This window comes from Dermacentor silvarum, chromosome 5, assembly GCF_013339745.2.
Source record: "Dermacentor silvarum isolate Dsil-2018 chromosome 5, BIME_Dsil_1.4, whole genome shotgun sequence".
NCBI lineage: Eukaryota > Metazoa > Arthropoda > Arachnida > Ixodida > Ixodidae > Dermacentor > Dermacentor silvarum.
Genome location: NC_051158.1, coordinates 93,697,589 through 93,714,484, shown reverse-complemented (window position 1 = coordinate 93,714,484; position 16,896 = coordinate 93,697,589). Strand labels below are relative to the sequence as shown.

The 16,896-nt window shown below is 51.5% G+C and overlaps 1 protein-coding gene across 1 annotated transcript in view; it reads left to right on the top strand.

The window, feature by feature from the left end:
• Window positions 1-16,896, top strand: part of LOC119453617 (fringe glycosyltransferase-like) — a 101,205-nt gene that overhangs the window by 63,934 nt on the left and 20,375 nt on the right. The window contains exons 7-8 of the mRNA XM_037715675.2: window positions 12,965-13,035; window positions 14,763-14,857. Coding sequence (XP_037571603.1) covers window positions 12,965-13,035; window positions 14,763-14,857 — 166 coding nt within the window. The remainder of the gene's footprint in view (window positions 1-12,964; window positions 13,036-14,762; window positions 14,858-16,896) is intronic.

Sequence of the window (16,896 nt, the reverse complement as noted above, 5' to 3'; positions counted from 1 at the left end):
TCCAGCGGCTCACGACCCCACTTCGCCTCCCCCCCCCCCCCTCCCTACCCCCACTTTTGCTCGTCCGTATACCTGTACAGGAGCATACACACACACTAATCTCGAATGTAGCGGTAAGTTGAAGGGGGAAACCCCGGAGGCGCAACCACCGTTTCTGTGCTGACCCCCTGCGCCTCAGCGCCAGCACAAAAGCGAACGGGGCCCGCTCGGGACCTGCTGATACGTTGTTTTCTCTTTTTTTATTACACGCGCAATCTGTTTTCAATCAAGTCTTCTGGCATTATACTTCGTGCTGCGGTTCCTGCGCACGCGAGATTCTCCCACTTGTGCGTGGTGCGCAGCTGATGTTGCTGCCGCCCTGTATTTATGCTCCGTTCGTGAAGCGAAATCGCGTTGCATATGAGACGGCCGGTGGCGATTTATTCCGCACGCTTTGACCATGAGCCGGCCTTCGTTGGCCTACAACGTAATAATTTGACGCTGAATTGACGCTTATTTGACGCGTCGCGTTGAGCTGCGCTAGCGCATCGTCATCGCGCATTCGGTCGGCGGTTTCATTCGCGGTTCCTGGTGCTGGCTTACTTGGAGCGAATGCCGGCCGTGACGAGCAAGTTCGATATCGACAAGAACGGCAAGCGTCACCGCGATGTTGTTTGCCGACTGCATTATCGCCGGTTTGGCCGCACAGTATATAGAACGTTTCGGCCAGTAGCGTCTGTCCGAGGATACCGCCGTCGTTTCCTACATGTATATACATTGTACGTAGAGGGGCGTGGGAACTAGCGATGTTTATATTTCTCACAGCATGGAATGCTCTTTCAGGAAGGAGCCGGTATTCTTAGTCGATCCTTTTTCGTGGATATCACGTTGAGCGAACGCGGATTGGCTAAGCTAACTGGCCGAACGTACGTCGCCCCAGTGAGGCGTCTCACCAGAGGCCACGTCAGTCACGCGTAAGTGAAAATGTGGCCGGAAGGGATCGATCATACGGAATCAGCTGACGGAAGAGGATTAGCGTTCCTAAGTCAGCGACATTGAACATTGGGCACGCGGAGTCTTATGTTTTGGTTCTTTTGGACTCAGGGTCGAAATTGTCTTACTATTTCTAAAGCTCGCGTATTTTTCTCTCATTTCAGAGACAGCGTTTGGCGCTGTTCGTTTGTCGGGCTGACTTAATTAATCCCGTGGTGTAACATACGCCGCCTCTCGTTAAACTTCACTTGCAGCGTAACTGCCGGCGCTATTGTTCCGTTACTCATTTCGCTGCCTAGAAAACGCCACGTGTAACTGCATTCTCTAGAGCAAGCAGGCGGTGGATTGAACAGGTCCGAACGGTTTCATTACAGCCCTTTTCACGAATCGTTAGTGCTCTCCTCTCGGCTCGCCGTACACTCTGCGCTAAGTACACGTATTTCTTGCATTCACTTTGTCAACAGGGGCCAAACGGAGGTTCTATGTAAGTTTTGCGGGGTACTTTTTTTTTTTTTTTGGTTGTTTGCCGCGCGCAGCGGTATGGAAGGCGGTGTTCTGCCGTGCATTCTTCGAGAGCGAGCGCGCCTAATTGCGCAAGGATTACGTACTACGATAACGTGAAAGCTTCGTTTCCCTTCTCGAAGAGACGTTTGGGCGTATAGCAAGAGTCGACCAGTGTGCGTTGTTTCGAGCTCGGGGACCAAGAAAAGGAGGTCTTGCTTAGGTGAGGAAACAAACAAGCGAAAAAGGAGACTGGAGGAAGCAACGTCTCCCCTCTCTGCAGTAGCGCCGAAAGCGAAGAAGGGGGGGGGGGGGGGGCGATGGAAAACAGAAACTCGCAGTCTTAGCAGCCATCCCACGCAGTGAACCACGGAGTTCACCTCATCATTTCCAAAAGGAACCGTGGCAGAGGAGCGGGGGGGGGGGGGGGGGGGGGGGGTTAGTTTAGGGAGCGCTTGCATGCGTGCAGTGAGCGCGAGTGCATTTCACTTGGCCGCCGCCACTGCGTTCCGGCTGGGCGCTCACGCGATGCGGTCCGCACGTTCCCGAGAAGCACGAATAGCACGCGCATGCCAGTACCATCAAGCCTGAGACGGGCAAGCGAGCAAGCAAGCGCAAGGCCCTCTCGTGCTCGACTATGGCTGTAGGCCACGTCAGGCACGGGGGAGGAACGCGCAGCCAGGTGTGCCTGGTTTTTGGCCGCGGTGTACCGAGGCGCGTTCGGCACGCAATGCGATCTGCAGCATCAGCGCCGTGCACGAGAGTCGCGTGCAAGCGCTTGACTTCGCCGTGGGGGCAGGAATGCATTATGCGTGCTTGGTTTATCCGTCGGTGCAGTTGGCTGTGGAGCAGTAAAAAGAAACTTCCTCGGAGGAAAAGGTTGAGGGTGGCGTGGTCGGATGATGCGTGGCGCCGACCGAAAAAATTTCGCTGTTCGTCGTCAAGCGGTGTCCGGTTGACCTCCGGCGATCTCGCGTGTGTCAGCGCGCGCCTTTTTCCCGGAACGGCCCGACCCATCCGCAGTGGGAGGCCGCAGCGAATGCTGTCCCAACGGAGGGATGCATCCGTTTTGCGGCGGTCATGTGCGTGCACGGTCGTTTGGTCAGCGTGCCGTGCTACGACCGCGGTGCTGCCAGGCTTTAAAGCTTAGGAGGGATTGTGTACAGTGTCTTCCAGTAAAGAAGATGTGCCGGGTATAGCGCGTTAACGGCATGGTCAGGCACACATATGCAAACCACGGATACGTCCGTGTCTTTTTTTTTTTCGATTGAGACATTAGCGAGCGCGTGATAAACCTTCCGTGTCAACCCAAGATATGCGCAGATCATGCCTTGCGATTCGTTGGGTGGCTTCAATTTGGTGCATGGGAATAAGCAGAGCAAGTAGGCAGAGACATGGTCATTACCGATTGCAAGTGCACTCGCTTCCTACAGAGGGAGCGAGAAAGAAGTGGAGCTTGTTGTCAAATTACGAAGTAGCAACAATCTATAACTTATTCTGTAACATTTGGCGATCTATAACTAACTTCTCATAGAAGAGGGAGGGAAAGGGGGGGGGCGGATGGGATGGGTAAAATAGGACTCCGCTGTCAGCTTGTGGAACGCCTTCAGGGTCCGTTTTGTCTTTTCAGAATTCTCCACAAGAAAGAGCCGTCAAAACCGCCATCGATCTCATCTGGGTCTTGCAATAATACGTCTCCACAGACACCTGACTGGACTTCCCTTACGCCCCGACCCGCCGTGTCTTTGCGAAACGCGTCATTGACAGGCACAGCTCCGGTAGCGAGAGTACTTGAGGGAGGGGGGGGAGAGGTGGCGAACAAAGACGGCAGCCCACGCTCCTCAGCCGTCACGGTGTATACAGGTGTGGCTCACGCGGCACGATCCAATCTCTCTCGAAAACTGACACCTCCGAACACAAGTGGCCCCACGTGCGACGACGGCCCTGCTCATTTCCCACGCTGGAAGGAAGAAAATTGCATCTCCCATCTACGGGGACAACAGGCCCCGGTGCTACCGTGCCGGGCTTTCGGAGGCCTTCATTTTCGCCACCGTCACGACGCTGCTGAAGAAACGCGGGAGGCCGGGAATTTCTTTTTGACAGGAGGTCTTCATCATCGAAGCGCTGTCGCTGTGAGTGAGACAGGGAAAGGAAAGAAGACACCGAAACTGTAGGGTCTTGTAGAGTGTTCAGGCCTGTTCGTGCCTTGCTGGTCGTCGTTCGTGGTTTCTGCTCGTGCAAGATCTCCGCCTGACAACAAAGCGTGCGCCGGATTCTCACCTGCACGCAGCAGCTAGCCGATAGTTGTTTTCCTCTGGAGCACGTCGTGACTTTTTGTCCGGCTGAGGCCTGTAACTTGCATCCCCTATAACGCTGGAAGCTTGCGGTGTTGTTATTGCTTGGCGCTGAGGAGAGAGACATCACCGCTGCTGGAACTCCGGATCGGCCTAATGATATGTGTTACCATGTAAGAGCGACCTCGCTTTCTACAAAGCAAAAAAGAAATGAAAGAAAAGCTTAGAAGCGGGGGCAGCTGGCGGTTCCATCCACATTATTCATGCACGCGGAAATCGGCTTGGGAGCGAACCGAATCGGGAATGTTCGTACAACAAACCACGCGATATCACTATGGCGTGCCTCTTAATCCGATCGTGGTTTTGGCACGCAAAACCCCATAATTTAGTCAATAACAACAGACTTCAAGAACGATTATTTCCCTGAGCTGTCTTAGGGTCTGGTTAGTATATGGTGTCTTTCAAAAACAAAAGAAAGCCTTCAGTCGGGACGCCGCATCGCAGTAGCCGCGAGCATAAATCGGGATAAGTGCTCATCCCACGACGCTGTCAAAGGCTACTGAGAAACGTAAACGAATTCGAAGTGACGTAGGACCGGAGAGACGTCGATTCGTCACGCTGTGTTGAAGGACGCGCTCTCACGTCGAGGCGCAAAAGTCAAGATCGCATGAGTTGATAGAGACGGTAAGCCGGTGGCCGCGAAAAAAAAAAAGCAAAAAAGTCGGGCCGACCGCTGGCAAAAGAAAATCAGCGCGTCTAGAAATTACTCGAGAAGTACACGAGTGGATAGGAGGGACGTCTCAGTTGCTTTTTTTTCATTAAATGGACCAGGAGAGAGGGAGAAAAAAAAAGAGGGCTGGAAAATCAAGACCTAAAGAAGGACGACAAGATAGCACTGAAGTCGGCCGCGGTATGACCGCTCAGGTCCGCCACAAAAGACAAGCCGACACGCGATGCTCTTTTCAGAGCTCGTCAGAGCGGCGGCGTTTGACACAAAGATGGCTGCCAGAGAGGAGGTAGGGTGACTACGGTGGCGGCCTCTCGCGGGCATCTCCTGTCGAAAGAGTGACGAGCGCTTTGGCGGCGGCGGCAATTCCTGAAGATCGAGCCGGCGATTGGCGGTGGCAGGCGGTCTGACGAGGAGCATGGCGAGCGAAACGTAGCATCTCGGACCGACCCCCACTCGAGAGAGTCGTCTCGTCCTGAACTGTGCACAACCCGCGCGCTGGAGGGCACACAACGAACCGAGAAACAAAATGGCCGCGGCAACCGCAGGTCGTCGTCTGCTCCGCGTGGCACTAGCGGCTCCTGGCGGGGAAGGGTGGCAGACGACGGTCGTGCAGTGGCGGCTGCGTGATCATTTGACTTTCAGATTCGGCTGCCGCGTACCGCCTTCCCCACTCGGCTTCAGTTTCAAGGGCGGGCGAGACAGTTGGGAGGAGGAGGGGGATGCGACGTTCTCTATGTTGCGGGCACGAGTTACGAGAACAGTAAAAGTGTTTCGCCTCTCCGTGACGCCGTAAACTTCGTCTGTGCGTGCGTGCGTGTTTATGCCCAGCCTCTGCTACGACTGGAAACGGCATCGGTATGCGCGCCGCGGATGCCGGCTCGTGCCGGCCAGGCAGGCGGGCTGGCCGGCTCGCAGACGCAACACGACGTGCGTCCATCAAACGTCTGCCGCATCGTGGTCGGCGTGAAGATTCGTGATCGGAAACCGACTGAACAAGAGACAGTGACCGCTGCTGCTGTGCGCGCTAAGCACGTTCCGTCATTCTTCGTCGGCATGGCGTCACGTCACGACGTGGGAAAAAGTGAGCTCATTCCCCGATGCGCATGCACGGGGATATGTCGAGCTCGTTTGTTGCACTTACGGTGCTTGGAGTTGCACCCCCTCCCCTTCCCATGTTCGGCTCGGTCCTCTGCCGGGAAGCGCTGTGCGTCAAAGCGGCCGCCGAGTCAGTGACACCGGATAGGTGACGCAACAACTCACGCGGGCTTCTAAAACAATGGCGCAGCTGTTGAATGTCGTGTCATTGCTCCTCTTTTCGCTTTTAGCCATTTGCTACCCCTCCCTTTCGAGGACGCTTTCGGGCCCTCTTAGCTTTCTTTAAGGGTTCCTTAGTGAGGAATCGTATATCTCGCGTCATGGATCGCTCAGTGTGTTCTTTGCTGAGAGTAGTGAGTCGAACACCCGCCGTGGTGGCGTAGTGTCTATGGCGTTAGGCTATACTAAGCCCGAGGGCGCGGGATCGAATCCCGGCCGCGGCAGCCACATTTAGATGGGAGTGAAATGCAAGAACGGCCGTGTGCCGTGCATTGAGTTCAAGTTAAAGAACCTCGGATGGTCGGAATTAATCCGGAGTGCTTTACTACAGCGTGCCTGATAATCAAAACGCGGTTTTGGCACTCAAAACCCCAGAATTTAATTCTCAGTAGGGAGCCGACGAAGTGAAATGTCGCTGAGGGGGTGGCGACGGGATTAGCAGCGCGTTCTTGCAAGAGAAAAGTCCAAGCAGTTATAGAAGAAACCTCGAAGCTATCTCTGGCTGTCGGTCAATTCCCATGTTGGTTTAATGCGCCCTCGTTCCTTTTGCATCTGCAGGGCACTTACTCCGTCTGTCACATTTATCATGGAAGGACTTACATGTTTAGTTCGTACACGCTGCTTCTGTTTCGCTTATTTCTCTTTTCATCGTATTACCAAGTAGCTGCTTCTTCTTTGACTACTTGGCTTTACGGTCTTCTGTAGTTTCTTGCCTCTTCACATTATATAGGCTTGCTGTGCCTCCTCTTGGTTTGAAAATCTGCTTTCACTCGAACGGCTAGTAAAAGAAGGGTGCTGCCAAGCGTATATGCGCAGATTTCATACACGCAAGTTGCAAAACGCGTCGCCTCGCGCAAAACAGCGTGGTCATTACCATTTGAAGAAACGTTTATGCCCTACAGCCTCCTAGACAGATCCTGAATTCTGCCTTTTTTACGAATAACTCACGTTACAAAAGGTTGTTCGTTTAAAATCATAATGTAACTCATAAGTTACCCACTAATGCGCGGTTTTCTTTGCTTCCCAGTCTTGTCGTCGCACTGCGTTGTTTGTGTAATACAGTTTTTGTGCCAGATGTATTACGCAGACTGCCGTACAGGCATTTGTATTACAAGGGGAACAATGCGTCTCGTTGCTTCTGTTAGATCATGTCAGATAATTGGGTCTTTTCAGCGAACCTTGGACCTGTATCATGCGCAATCAGAACAATGCCAGCATCTATCGACAGGGACCGCAGCCGCGTTTCTGTCAAGAGCACTTGCGACTCAAGTTTGCAGAAAAAAATCGTCTGTACCCATATGTGAAATGTGGCATTGCAAATGACTTCATAATTACTGTTCCCGTTCTATCAGCTGTGTTAGACTTCTCCATCGGGCCGCCACTTTTGTTGACCTTGTTCGTCGTTATCCTGTTAAATATGCGCCGCCGCTCAAGTCTGCTTGCTTTCAAGAACACTTTACGAGAGCGTCTTCCCATATGACCCGAGTATTCCAGTTCTGACCTATTGAGTCCCCTTTATTCACTGACACCGCGCATTTTCGGCATTCAGGAGGCGCTTCTATTACGTTATCCGTCGTGAGAGCGCATTCTGCTCGGACGTGTCTCCTTTAACGCGAAAGCGTTAAGGGCCCCGTGTCGCAGAAAATCCGGTGTCGGCGCGGGCTCGCCGGCGTCGTTGGCGGAAATTATCATCCCGAACCACTCCGACCGCGCAGGCCCTCCGCGTGGCGCAAGGCGTTAGTGAACAAAATTGAATTTCTCAAGGTAAAATCTGTCAGAAAAATCGTAAAGTACGACTTCACACAACCTACAGACGTGATAGCTTCGGATTGTAATTTGAATATACGAGAAGAAAACTTGATAAGCAGCCAGGGATCTTTGAATGCTATCGCGTTCCACTCTTAAAGACGAAGCTTAACCGTCCTCCAATTTTTTTTTTCTTTTCGTTTCTTCCGCATGGCGATGCATTAAAATCAATATCTGAAACGCGAGGAATCTGCGACTACGTCCATCCTTCGATGTATTTTTTTTTCTTGTCTCTTATAATTACTTCGCATAAAGATAATGAATGACTCGTTACAGCGAGCCTCGTCGCGAGCGTCTAATAAATTTCATTCCCGCTCACTTCGCTCCACCTTTTCACTCGCAGCATCACCGCGTTGCGCGCACTATCGCCACGCCGAACGATTAAAGCGAACGGAAGCGGTGGCGCTGCGCCGCGCAGAGATATAGTGCGGGGAGCGGTGCTGGCTCGAACGGTCCACCACCGAGGAGGAAGGTGTGCACGCCCTCTTCTGGCTATAGCATGGGCGTTGGCTATGCAGTATAGGCTTATCTCTCCTTTGCCTGGCCTTATAGTATCTACTCTCTCTCTCTTTGTTTCATTTTCAATCTTTTTCAACGAAGGCCGCATCGCGCAAGCGCACGTCCAGTTTCGAAGGCGACCGCGTTCAATGGTTATAATGACCGGGCAGCTGGGGCGAAAAAGAGAAACCAATAATGGACTGGGAGAGAGAGAGAGAGAGGGGGGGGGGCACCCTGGTATATGCGGTGGCTGTTTGCTTGGTTCAATTCCTTCTTTAGTTCTATCGCACCGCGCCCGCGCCCTGCCTAATTGACCTCTCTCTCTCTCTCTCTGCTGTGTTTTCTTTTTCATTAAAATTGCGAACTGCTACCTACCTTTGATCCTGCTGTATCTTAGTTTTTTTTTTCTTCGCCCGTCGATTGATTGCTCCAGTTCCTTATGCTTCTCTTTTTACCTACTTCGACCGCTCCCCTTATTTTATCTGCGCGGCTTATCAGCGGACCTCCGCTGGACACTGCGTCCCCGAGGGGCTTGGCCGACGCCGATCTAGTCCCCGTATATAGCGGTCACCAGTCTTCATATCTTGATTGTTCATTTCTTTTCCTCCGTTCGAAGAAACAGTCTAACGGTGGGAGGGTTCGGCCCGGACATCTGTTCCGGTCCACCAGCTGCTTCTCGGGTGATTATAAAACAAAATGGACCGAACGCTCCGTATACGAGGTAAATGCAATCGACGTACTACACGGCCGCACTAGTGCGTCTATTATGCGCTATCCAAACCGCCGTGGTCGCGCAGCCCAATGGACCGGGACGCGGACGATATCAGAAGGACGCCTATCCGTTTCGCTCTGCTATGTAGACGCGTGCTTCGGACTTTGCAAATCGGCGGCAGCTGTCGGCGGGCGGCCGGTGATTATATTTCTTTTTCGAGGCTGCGACGAGGAGAAGCGGCGATGCAGTGCGCGGTGTGGCAGTGCTCCGAATAATTCGTGTTTTTTTTTTGTATTTTTTTTTCTGCGCGCGCGTTTTATATTTGCTGTTTTTATGTCGCTGGGAAGTTGCCAGGCGACGAGGCGCGGTGGCCTGCTTCTTGCGGCTGGACTGGCGTGTGGCTCGTGTCTGGACACGTTCGTTGTCTCGTATGCGCACCTGCCTTTGTGTGTGCGAGGAATGATAGGGGGGGTGTAGTGAAAGAGCGAGCGAGAGATACGGAGAACGAAAAAAAAAAAAGTGCATAACGAAAGACCGCTACACGAATGATCGCTACACGAAATCTCGCGATTTACACAAGGGCAGAACGCGGATTGCGAGGGCCGTTGTTGCGAAAACGGGGAGAAAATAAAATGTGTAATCGGTCGCGCGCTCGTTGCGTTGCGACCCACATTTGAGTCGACATCGCGTCTCGCCCACGTTGTTCTTCCCGCGCTGTGTGCAAGAAATGAAAAAGAAAAGGATCGGAAAGAAATGTTTGTGGCTTTGTGGTTTCGGGATTAAAGTAGGTGAACGCAGATGCTAAGCATCTTATCTGCCTTTCGCGACTGTGCGCGGACGCGTTTACATGGATGCGACATTATAGCGTGTACCGCGATCTTTGTGGTGCATCTAGTTGGGATAAATGGTCTTTCACGGAGTTTAACGGCCCAAAGCAACAACGAGCTATCAGAAACGCCGTAGTTTAGGGCTGTCGTTCCATGGCTGATGCCATGCCAGGTGCCGGGCGAAGGAGGGTTCCAGAGCGACGTCCGAGCGTTGACGAAATCGTGTTTTACGTACAAAGTAACGTTTGATGTTCGCAAGAAGGCTCCATGATTATGGAGCACATTACAAGTCGGAGTCTCTACATCTCTCACCAACCCCGCACAGTACCCAAGATCCGCTTTTTTTTCTTTTATTTTTTTTTTTTTAGGCGCAGCTGATTTTTCTCTAGATCGGTATACGAGGGAATTCAATGTCCTTGTCGCGTCCAATCGGAATGATGGAACTGTGCGTGACATCCCACCCAGGATGTCGCACTAACCCGCCGGACTCCGGCTCTGATGTCCGAACCTTCGAGCCGCCCGCGGCCTACGATGCAGTGAAGATGCAACTGCGTGTGAATCAGTGGTCGACGCTGATCCCACGGAAGTCGTCGAGGTTGGCTCTCCGTAACGGCCAGCTTGTAGCGATTTACAGTCGCTACCGCTTCCAAGGAATGCGGCGTTTGCTATCACCTTCGAAGGGAGCTCCTTTGTTGGCCGTTTGGAGAGCTAACGCGACCGACGGCCCGCTTCAGCTTGGGGTGCCAAAACTCGTTTATTTTGTCGGCTCTGGGTCGTCGAATATATAGGCGCGGTCAGTTATCTTGGCTGGTTTCGTCGCTGCTGCTCTTTGGCGTCGAAAGGATGGTGAAGCGAGGGTGGATTTCCAAAGCTGTGCGCTCGCCGGTGAAGCATCCTTTTCTCCAGAAGGAACGCCAGGGATAACAGGGCACTGGGTTAATTTTGAGCACCAAAGCTTCTCTTTAATTACTCTCGCGTCTGAACAAAGTCGAAGTTACTTTCTTTAAATATATCTATAGCGAAAGGTCTGTCCTTGGTGTCGTTGTTTGTTGCCTTATTATGATACGATTAACAAAATCGAGCTCCTCGGTTTCCCTTCTTCTCTCGTTCACACACACGTGTGTGTGTGCGTGCGCGCGCACATATCATATCATGATAGCATAATAAGCATACATATCTTCGCTTGCAGAGAGTCAATGTGAATTCCGCCGTATAACTTACTAGAATTATCTGAAATCGCTCGGCATCGCAAATGCGACCTTCCTTTCACCAGCAGTGTACGGTAAATGGTATGCCGTTTACATTGCATGCTGTGAGAACGGCCTCTACGTGACTACCACATGCCCCGCGATCCTCCGGACAGACCGCGCGTGCATCGAATTCCATCGAGAAAAAGCGGAAGTGACGGCATATGTATATATACGCGCAGACAGGATGTGACATAAATGTCTGACAGCCGCCAAATAAACTCCCCTAGATGAATGACCGCAACAAACTTCCCAACGTGGAGCGTATAACTAGATAGATGATTGAGAAAGGAAAACACGCAGTGCGAGCGGTTTGTTGTTGCTCACGAGGCAGTATATAAATTGCCGGGAACGAACTACCGCGTTGACTCGCATGCAACCCCATCCCGCATCTCCCTCACATCCGACCACCAGTCCGACCACCAAACAACCAGGAAAACGGGCGCAGGAGGAAAAACAAAAAAGCTATTCGCTTTAAAAGAGCCACATCGCAGGCTGTCTCGATGGATCAGACTGACAATTGTCTATGTGATATATGCCGAGACTGTTGGTGAACGTTGATCGAACAAGGGATGCCTCAAGCTGAAGCCAGCGTGTCGTGTCAGAGCTTCGCAGAAAGGTGGACAGTGTTCGAGTAATAAATGTCTGTGGAGCCGACGTTTCGACTAGGGGACTTCGAGTCGAGACGTTGGCTTCACAGACGTTTATTACACGTACGAACGCTGTCCACCTTTCTGTGAAGCTCTGTCTTGTTGAAACGTTGTGTTCTGTACTGTCGCGTTACAGGCGCGAATGACTCAACATTGGTGGCTATGAATAACCAGGATTAATTTAGCTGGCATATTTTTTTCTTAGGTCCCAAATGACTTAAAGTTGTATGGCTGTTTTCGAGTTTCCTATGAACTAATAAGCTGGACCTCGCACGGGCTAACCGTACCCCCATATTTCCCTCCATTTCCTTTATCTATTCGTCTTATAATAAAATAATATTTCTTGCTCAGTCGTCGTAATATATATATATATATATATATATATATATTATTTCTAAGAATCTCAATTCCATCGCAGGCTCGCTATCGTGCGTAAAACGCAGGTGCTTAGAGTCGAGTAAACGCGGTAGTTTTGGGGCGCCGGTGTACGCGCCGCATCCGGGTGGCTCGACCGCGGCCCAACCCAGGCGCGGACCTCGAGCGCCTGAATCACGTGTCGGAGGTCAATTTGATTTCCTCCTCCGTTGGGCGGGGAGCATCAGCTCGCCTGGGAAACCGAGCGACGCGGTGTATAGTGACACGCGCTTGATTGGGCCCGTCGTTGACGCCAAACCGACACCTTGTTAAGCTGGCGGATGGACACGCCCTTCGGATGGAAATTGATCGTTGTGTTTATTATTTTTCTTTTTCTCTCTAAACCTACTAGGAAACGGCACTTTATCGAGAAGATCATGGGCGATTAGATATATGTATAGTCGCGTATACACAGAAAGCGCGCAGACATCAGGGGGGGGGGGGGGGGTATTATCTAAGTGTCTACTTAGTGGCCATGTCCATTTCCTCTGCTGCTGAAGTACTGATTGGCTGCGCTAGGGTGCGCGTCAGAAGGAGACAGGCGCTCCCAACCAATGAGCACTTCGGCAGCAGATGAAATGGACATGTACACTAGATGGACACTTGCAGAATGGACACTTGCACCTCAGAACGGTGTGGTATTTATTACATCGCGGCTTGTGCCACTAGGTGGGACTAATCGTTCGTGTTTTAGTGCTTGTATCTAGCTTTGATTGTGAAATTTACAGCAAGCTCTTGTTTTCGTGTGGCGAATGTGGTACACAGGTTACATCAAGCCGTTTACAGCAAGTCATTCGTAAATTGAATAGAAGACAAAGAAAGCGGCAGGCAGTGAAGGAATTGGGCATGTTCTTTATATATATATATATATATATATATATATATATATATATATATATATAATCAGCTAATATACTCGTGAGATATCGAAGCAAGAAAGCCGATGTTTCCGTGTCAGAATCACCATTTGAAAGCATATTTTTTTGTTGGCTGTTGCAGGCGTGGGAAATTCATCAGCATCGGGGAACACATCCGGTTGCCCGATGACGTCACCATGGGCTACATTGTGGGTGAGTAGTCATATTTCCTGTAGCTGAATTGTGTGTTTTCGTACCCTGCGGCAGTTGTTTGGCATGCAACTGTCTTAACTGGAACATGCCGTGGACGAGGTGTAATAGCACACAGTGCAGAGGCCGAATCCCTGTCATCGGGGCCAAATTTCTTGGCGTAATGAATCGTGGCGGAAAGAAAAAGCTCTTAATTTGCCCAGACAACAACAAAGGGGCACTGGATAAAGCTGCAAACGGCACAGGTGGCTTCCAGTGTGGACGCGACTGGCTGACGATTGTACAGCAGCTGACTCTGGCTCCTGGCCGCGTGAAACCTCGCGCATCTTCGCAACTGGTACAAATAAAAACGTTTTGTCGCTGCTAGGCTCTTCGAGGAGTATACCGACTCATATTTCCCACGTTGTAGAAACTTTACAAGATGCCCCTCGCTCGTAAAATGATTATACTTAGCTGGTGTGGAGGTCGGGAAACGCTTCTGTGTTTAATTCGATGCGAAAGCCAGTTTGCAAAGGCAGACCTGGCGTCATCGACATTATCGTTGATGTCACCACACGCGGCAAAATTGGCTGACAATGCTGGGTACGTAGGTTGATGCTACGCGCCCGCCGTCGCGCGAACGTATCCGTGCCAACGTATCCGTGCCAACGTATCCGTGCCAACGTATCCGTGCCAACGTATCCGTGCCAACGTATCCGTGCCAAGGTAACCATGGCAACGTATCCATGACGAAGTGACGCATCCATCTATAGCTCCTTCATGAGTACCGTAACCGAAACGTGGTTCGTAGATATTTAGGGCGTCCTGGTACTTGCCATCATTTTTTATGCCAAATGGGGGTTTTCCGATCCCCCCGCCCGATCGAGGGCTCTCTCTGGGTAACAGAAGCCCTACACCTGTCGCGCTCCGTCGATGCGCAACAACGCGCGTTTTCTGAGCTTACTCGAGCGCGGCGAGAAGAAGCCAGCACGTGGCCGCCGGTGGCGCGGGTGTGCGTTCGCCACAGTTGGGCGGCTAAGCCTCCCGGACGGTTGGATTTTCGCCGTCGCCTCTTTTGTCGCTCGGCTGAAAGTGCGTCGCACGTGCGTGACTGGTGGCCCGCACTGAGCCTTGCTTCTTTAAGGCCTCAAATGCTTCATCAGACGGTGGCCTTGAAAACGCGGCGTGCGGTACAGAAAGTCACGTGAGCTCGCCTCGCGCAGAGACGCGCTCGTGCCACTGCTCGCGCGTTCGTCGTCGTCGTCTGCTTCATCAGCGGGTTCCGATTCCGCTCATTATGCCAAAAAAGTTAAAGTTAATTAAGACAGAGTTAATTTATGTACTCGAACCCACGACCTTCGGTAGCAGTCGAACCAGCGAGTTTATGTGGGGTGTCGAACCCGCGACCTTTGGTGTCAAGGCGAGGTTAATTAAGGCGAAGTTAATTGATACAGAGTTAAGTCACTCCAACCCATGACTTTTGGTGGGAGTCGAACCCACGACCTTCGGTGTTAATTAAGGCAACGTTAAGTGAGGCGCATTTAATTAAGGTAGCGTCAATTAAGGCACTCGGACCCGCTGCCTTTGGTGGGTAAAAACAAGTAATAAGAAGTAACAACGCATTCGAACGACAACGTCAAGTAATTTAATGAAGGTCCCTTGAGCGCGTAGGCTTTCTTCTTCAGCCTCTTTGGCGTATGCTAAAGTGATGTCAAGTTTTTTTTAATTTTTATTCTTTTTTTCCCCTGCAGAGCACCTTCTGAAGAAGAACCTGACCGTGGTCGAGAACTTCCACTCGCACCTCGAACCCATGAAGTTCCTCAAGAAGGAGGCCCTCAGCGACCAGGTCAGTGAACGCTAATGTTTCATCTGCTCCCTTCGTTAAGTAATCTTAAAGGGACGCTAACAGAGCGACGCCAAGTCTGTTTATTCTGGTTAAGTGTTCATTCCGAGATATTTTCATGCATTTGGCGATCATACGAACGAACATGTTGGTAATCCGTGCCAAATGGAACAGCGCAAACAAAAGACGAGGATGGCCGAGACAAGACCAATCGTCTTCCGTTTGCGCCGTTCTATTCAGGTTGGCGATAGAGATCTCATTTATAGCAGGTAAGATTTAAGCTCAAACTTCTTCCTATTTTTAAATGTCGCCCCAAAGCATCGCAGCCGGTGGGCCAGTCGCGTCACCGTCTCAGCAATCCGAAGCGTTTTTCTCGCATTCGGGCCGTATTGTTGCAGGAAACGCTATCGAAACTTCCTCGACTGGGTGTTTTGCTCCTTCAGGATGCGGCGTAGTAGAATTCTTTCTTTACCGATTAAGCAGTCTACCACACTCGCGTACACGATCTGAAAAATCCCTGGCGTCACAAGTAGCTGTTGCGGGAACTTTGGGACGGCGTCGGTACTTGTCCTTGCTCCTTGCTACTCTTCTGCCTTACCAAGCATTCTCTAACGGAAACAATTTAAGCTGTCATGCTGTAAGAAAATGAAATTATTAGAAGGTCATAGTTGAATCGAAGCCATTCTGAGCAGCCTACCCTCCCGTCTTTTTATTGAGGTCTGCATTTGGAAAGAAGCAAAAGAAGAAAAAAAATGTGAGCTTAGGTTCTCGCGAGCACGTAGCTGCATGCAGCGGGGAGTGGTTCTTCTCGCAATCTGAAGGACTGATTCCTTCGTCTAATAAGCACTGTGCCTTCTCGGCAGATTCGTATCCGTGCCCTCCTTATTTACCTCTCCGCGTGAAAAAGAAGCCCCGCTCCTTCTCGTCTTGCCGAGCAAGGAGGAGACCGGCTCCGATTTTGCCGTGTGTATGCGTACAGCAGCAGTAGTAGCAGTACAGGTCTCTGTCGTGAGGCCATCGGGTATTTATATGTATAGTGCGCTCGTCAATCGACGATTTGCCTTTCTTCGGCGCGGAACCGCAGTCGGCGCGATTGTGATCTTAGAAATATGGGTGAGGGGGGGGGGGGGGGGGAGCGTGCTGCCAATTGCACTAGTTGCACTACAGATGCATTTTTCAGACAGCGATGCAATTGTGTCTCCTCCTACTGTCGCTGTTCTTGTTGAAGACTGCGAAAGAATGGCTGCTCGACTCCCGTTGTCAGCGGGAGGGCTATTCAGAGGGTGACCGATGGGTCCGCGTTTTGCCGTGGCCCGTCTGGCGTGCGGCCGAATGCGGCGACTCGAAGGCTCGTTCGTGCAGTAGCTTTGGTATAGGGGCGGTTCGAAGGAAGAGAGGAAAACATTATGCGAAAATCGTTTTCTGAAAGTAGGCTACTCTTCCATTTTGAAGTACGCTTCATGCACGGCAATATGTTTGTGAAGTGGCACGTTTACCAACCCTATTACTCTATCTCTCTCTTTGTTTTGCTTAGTAAGGGCCGGGGAGCGGGAGTGAGAAACGTATACTTATTGTTAAAGGTATACACGAGCGCAACGACGTGCCGGACAGCTTTGAGAATGCTTTTGTTATTTTCAGCCGAGAAATATTCAATACAGAGTGGAACATGATGGTAACGTCACACGGTATAGGCGCAACGGGGATCGCAAAGCCAGAAACGTTAGGACCATCCAGATAATAGGGACAGTGGTAATGGCTAGGTCTAGTCGGGTACAACTTTACAAGGCAGCGGCATTTGCCCCTGAAAGTCGGATGCGCACGAGCCTCCGCCAGTGGGCGTGCACTCTACACTGACATCACGAGCCGGACGGCCGGTGACCCCGCCGACGGAGAACATGGCAGCCCGCGCTTCGAACTGATATGGGCCGAGTCGCGTCAGCGGGACTATTTTCTTTAGTCGTGGAGGCAATCGGCTGCCGCGCTTCGGTCATCCGGGCGGGGGGCCTCTCCTACATTCTTAATTTGTACCCGACTATAGCAGT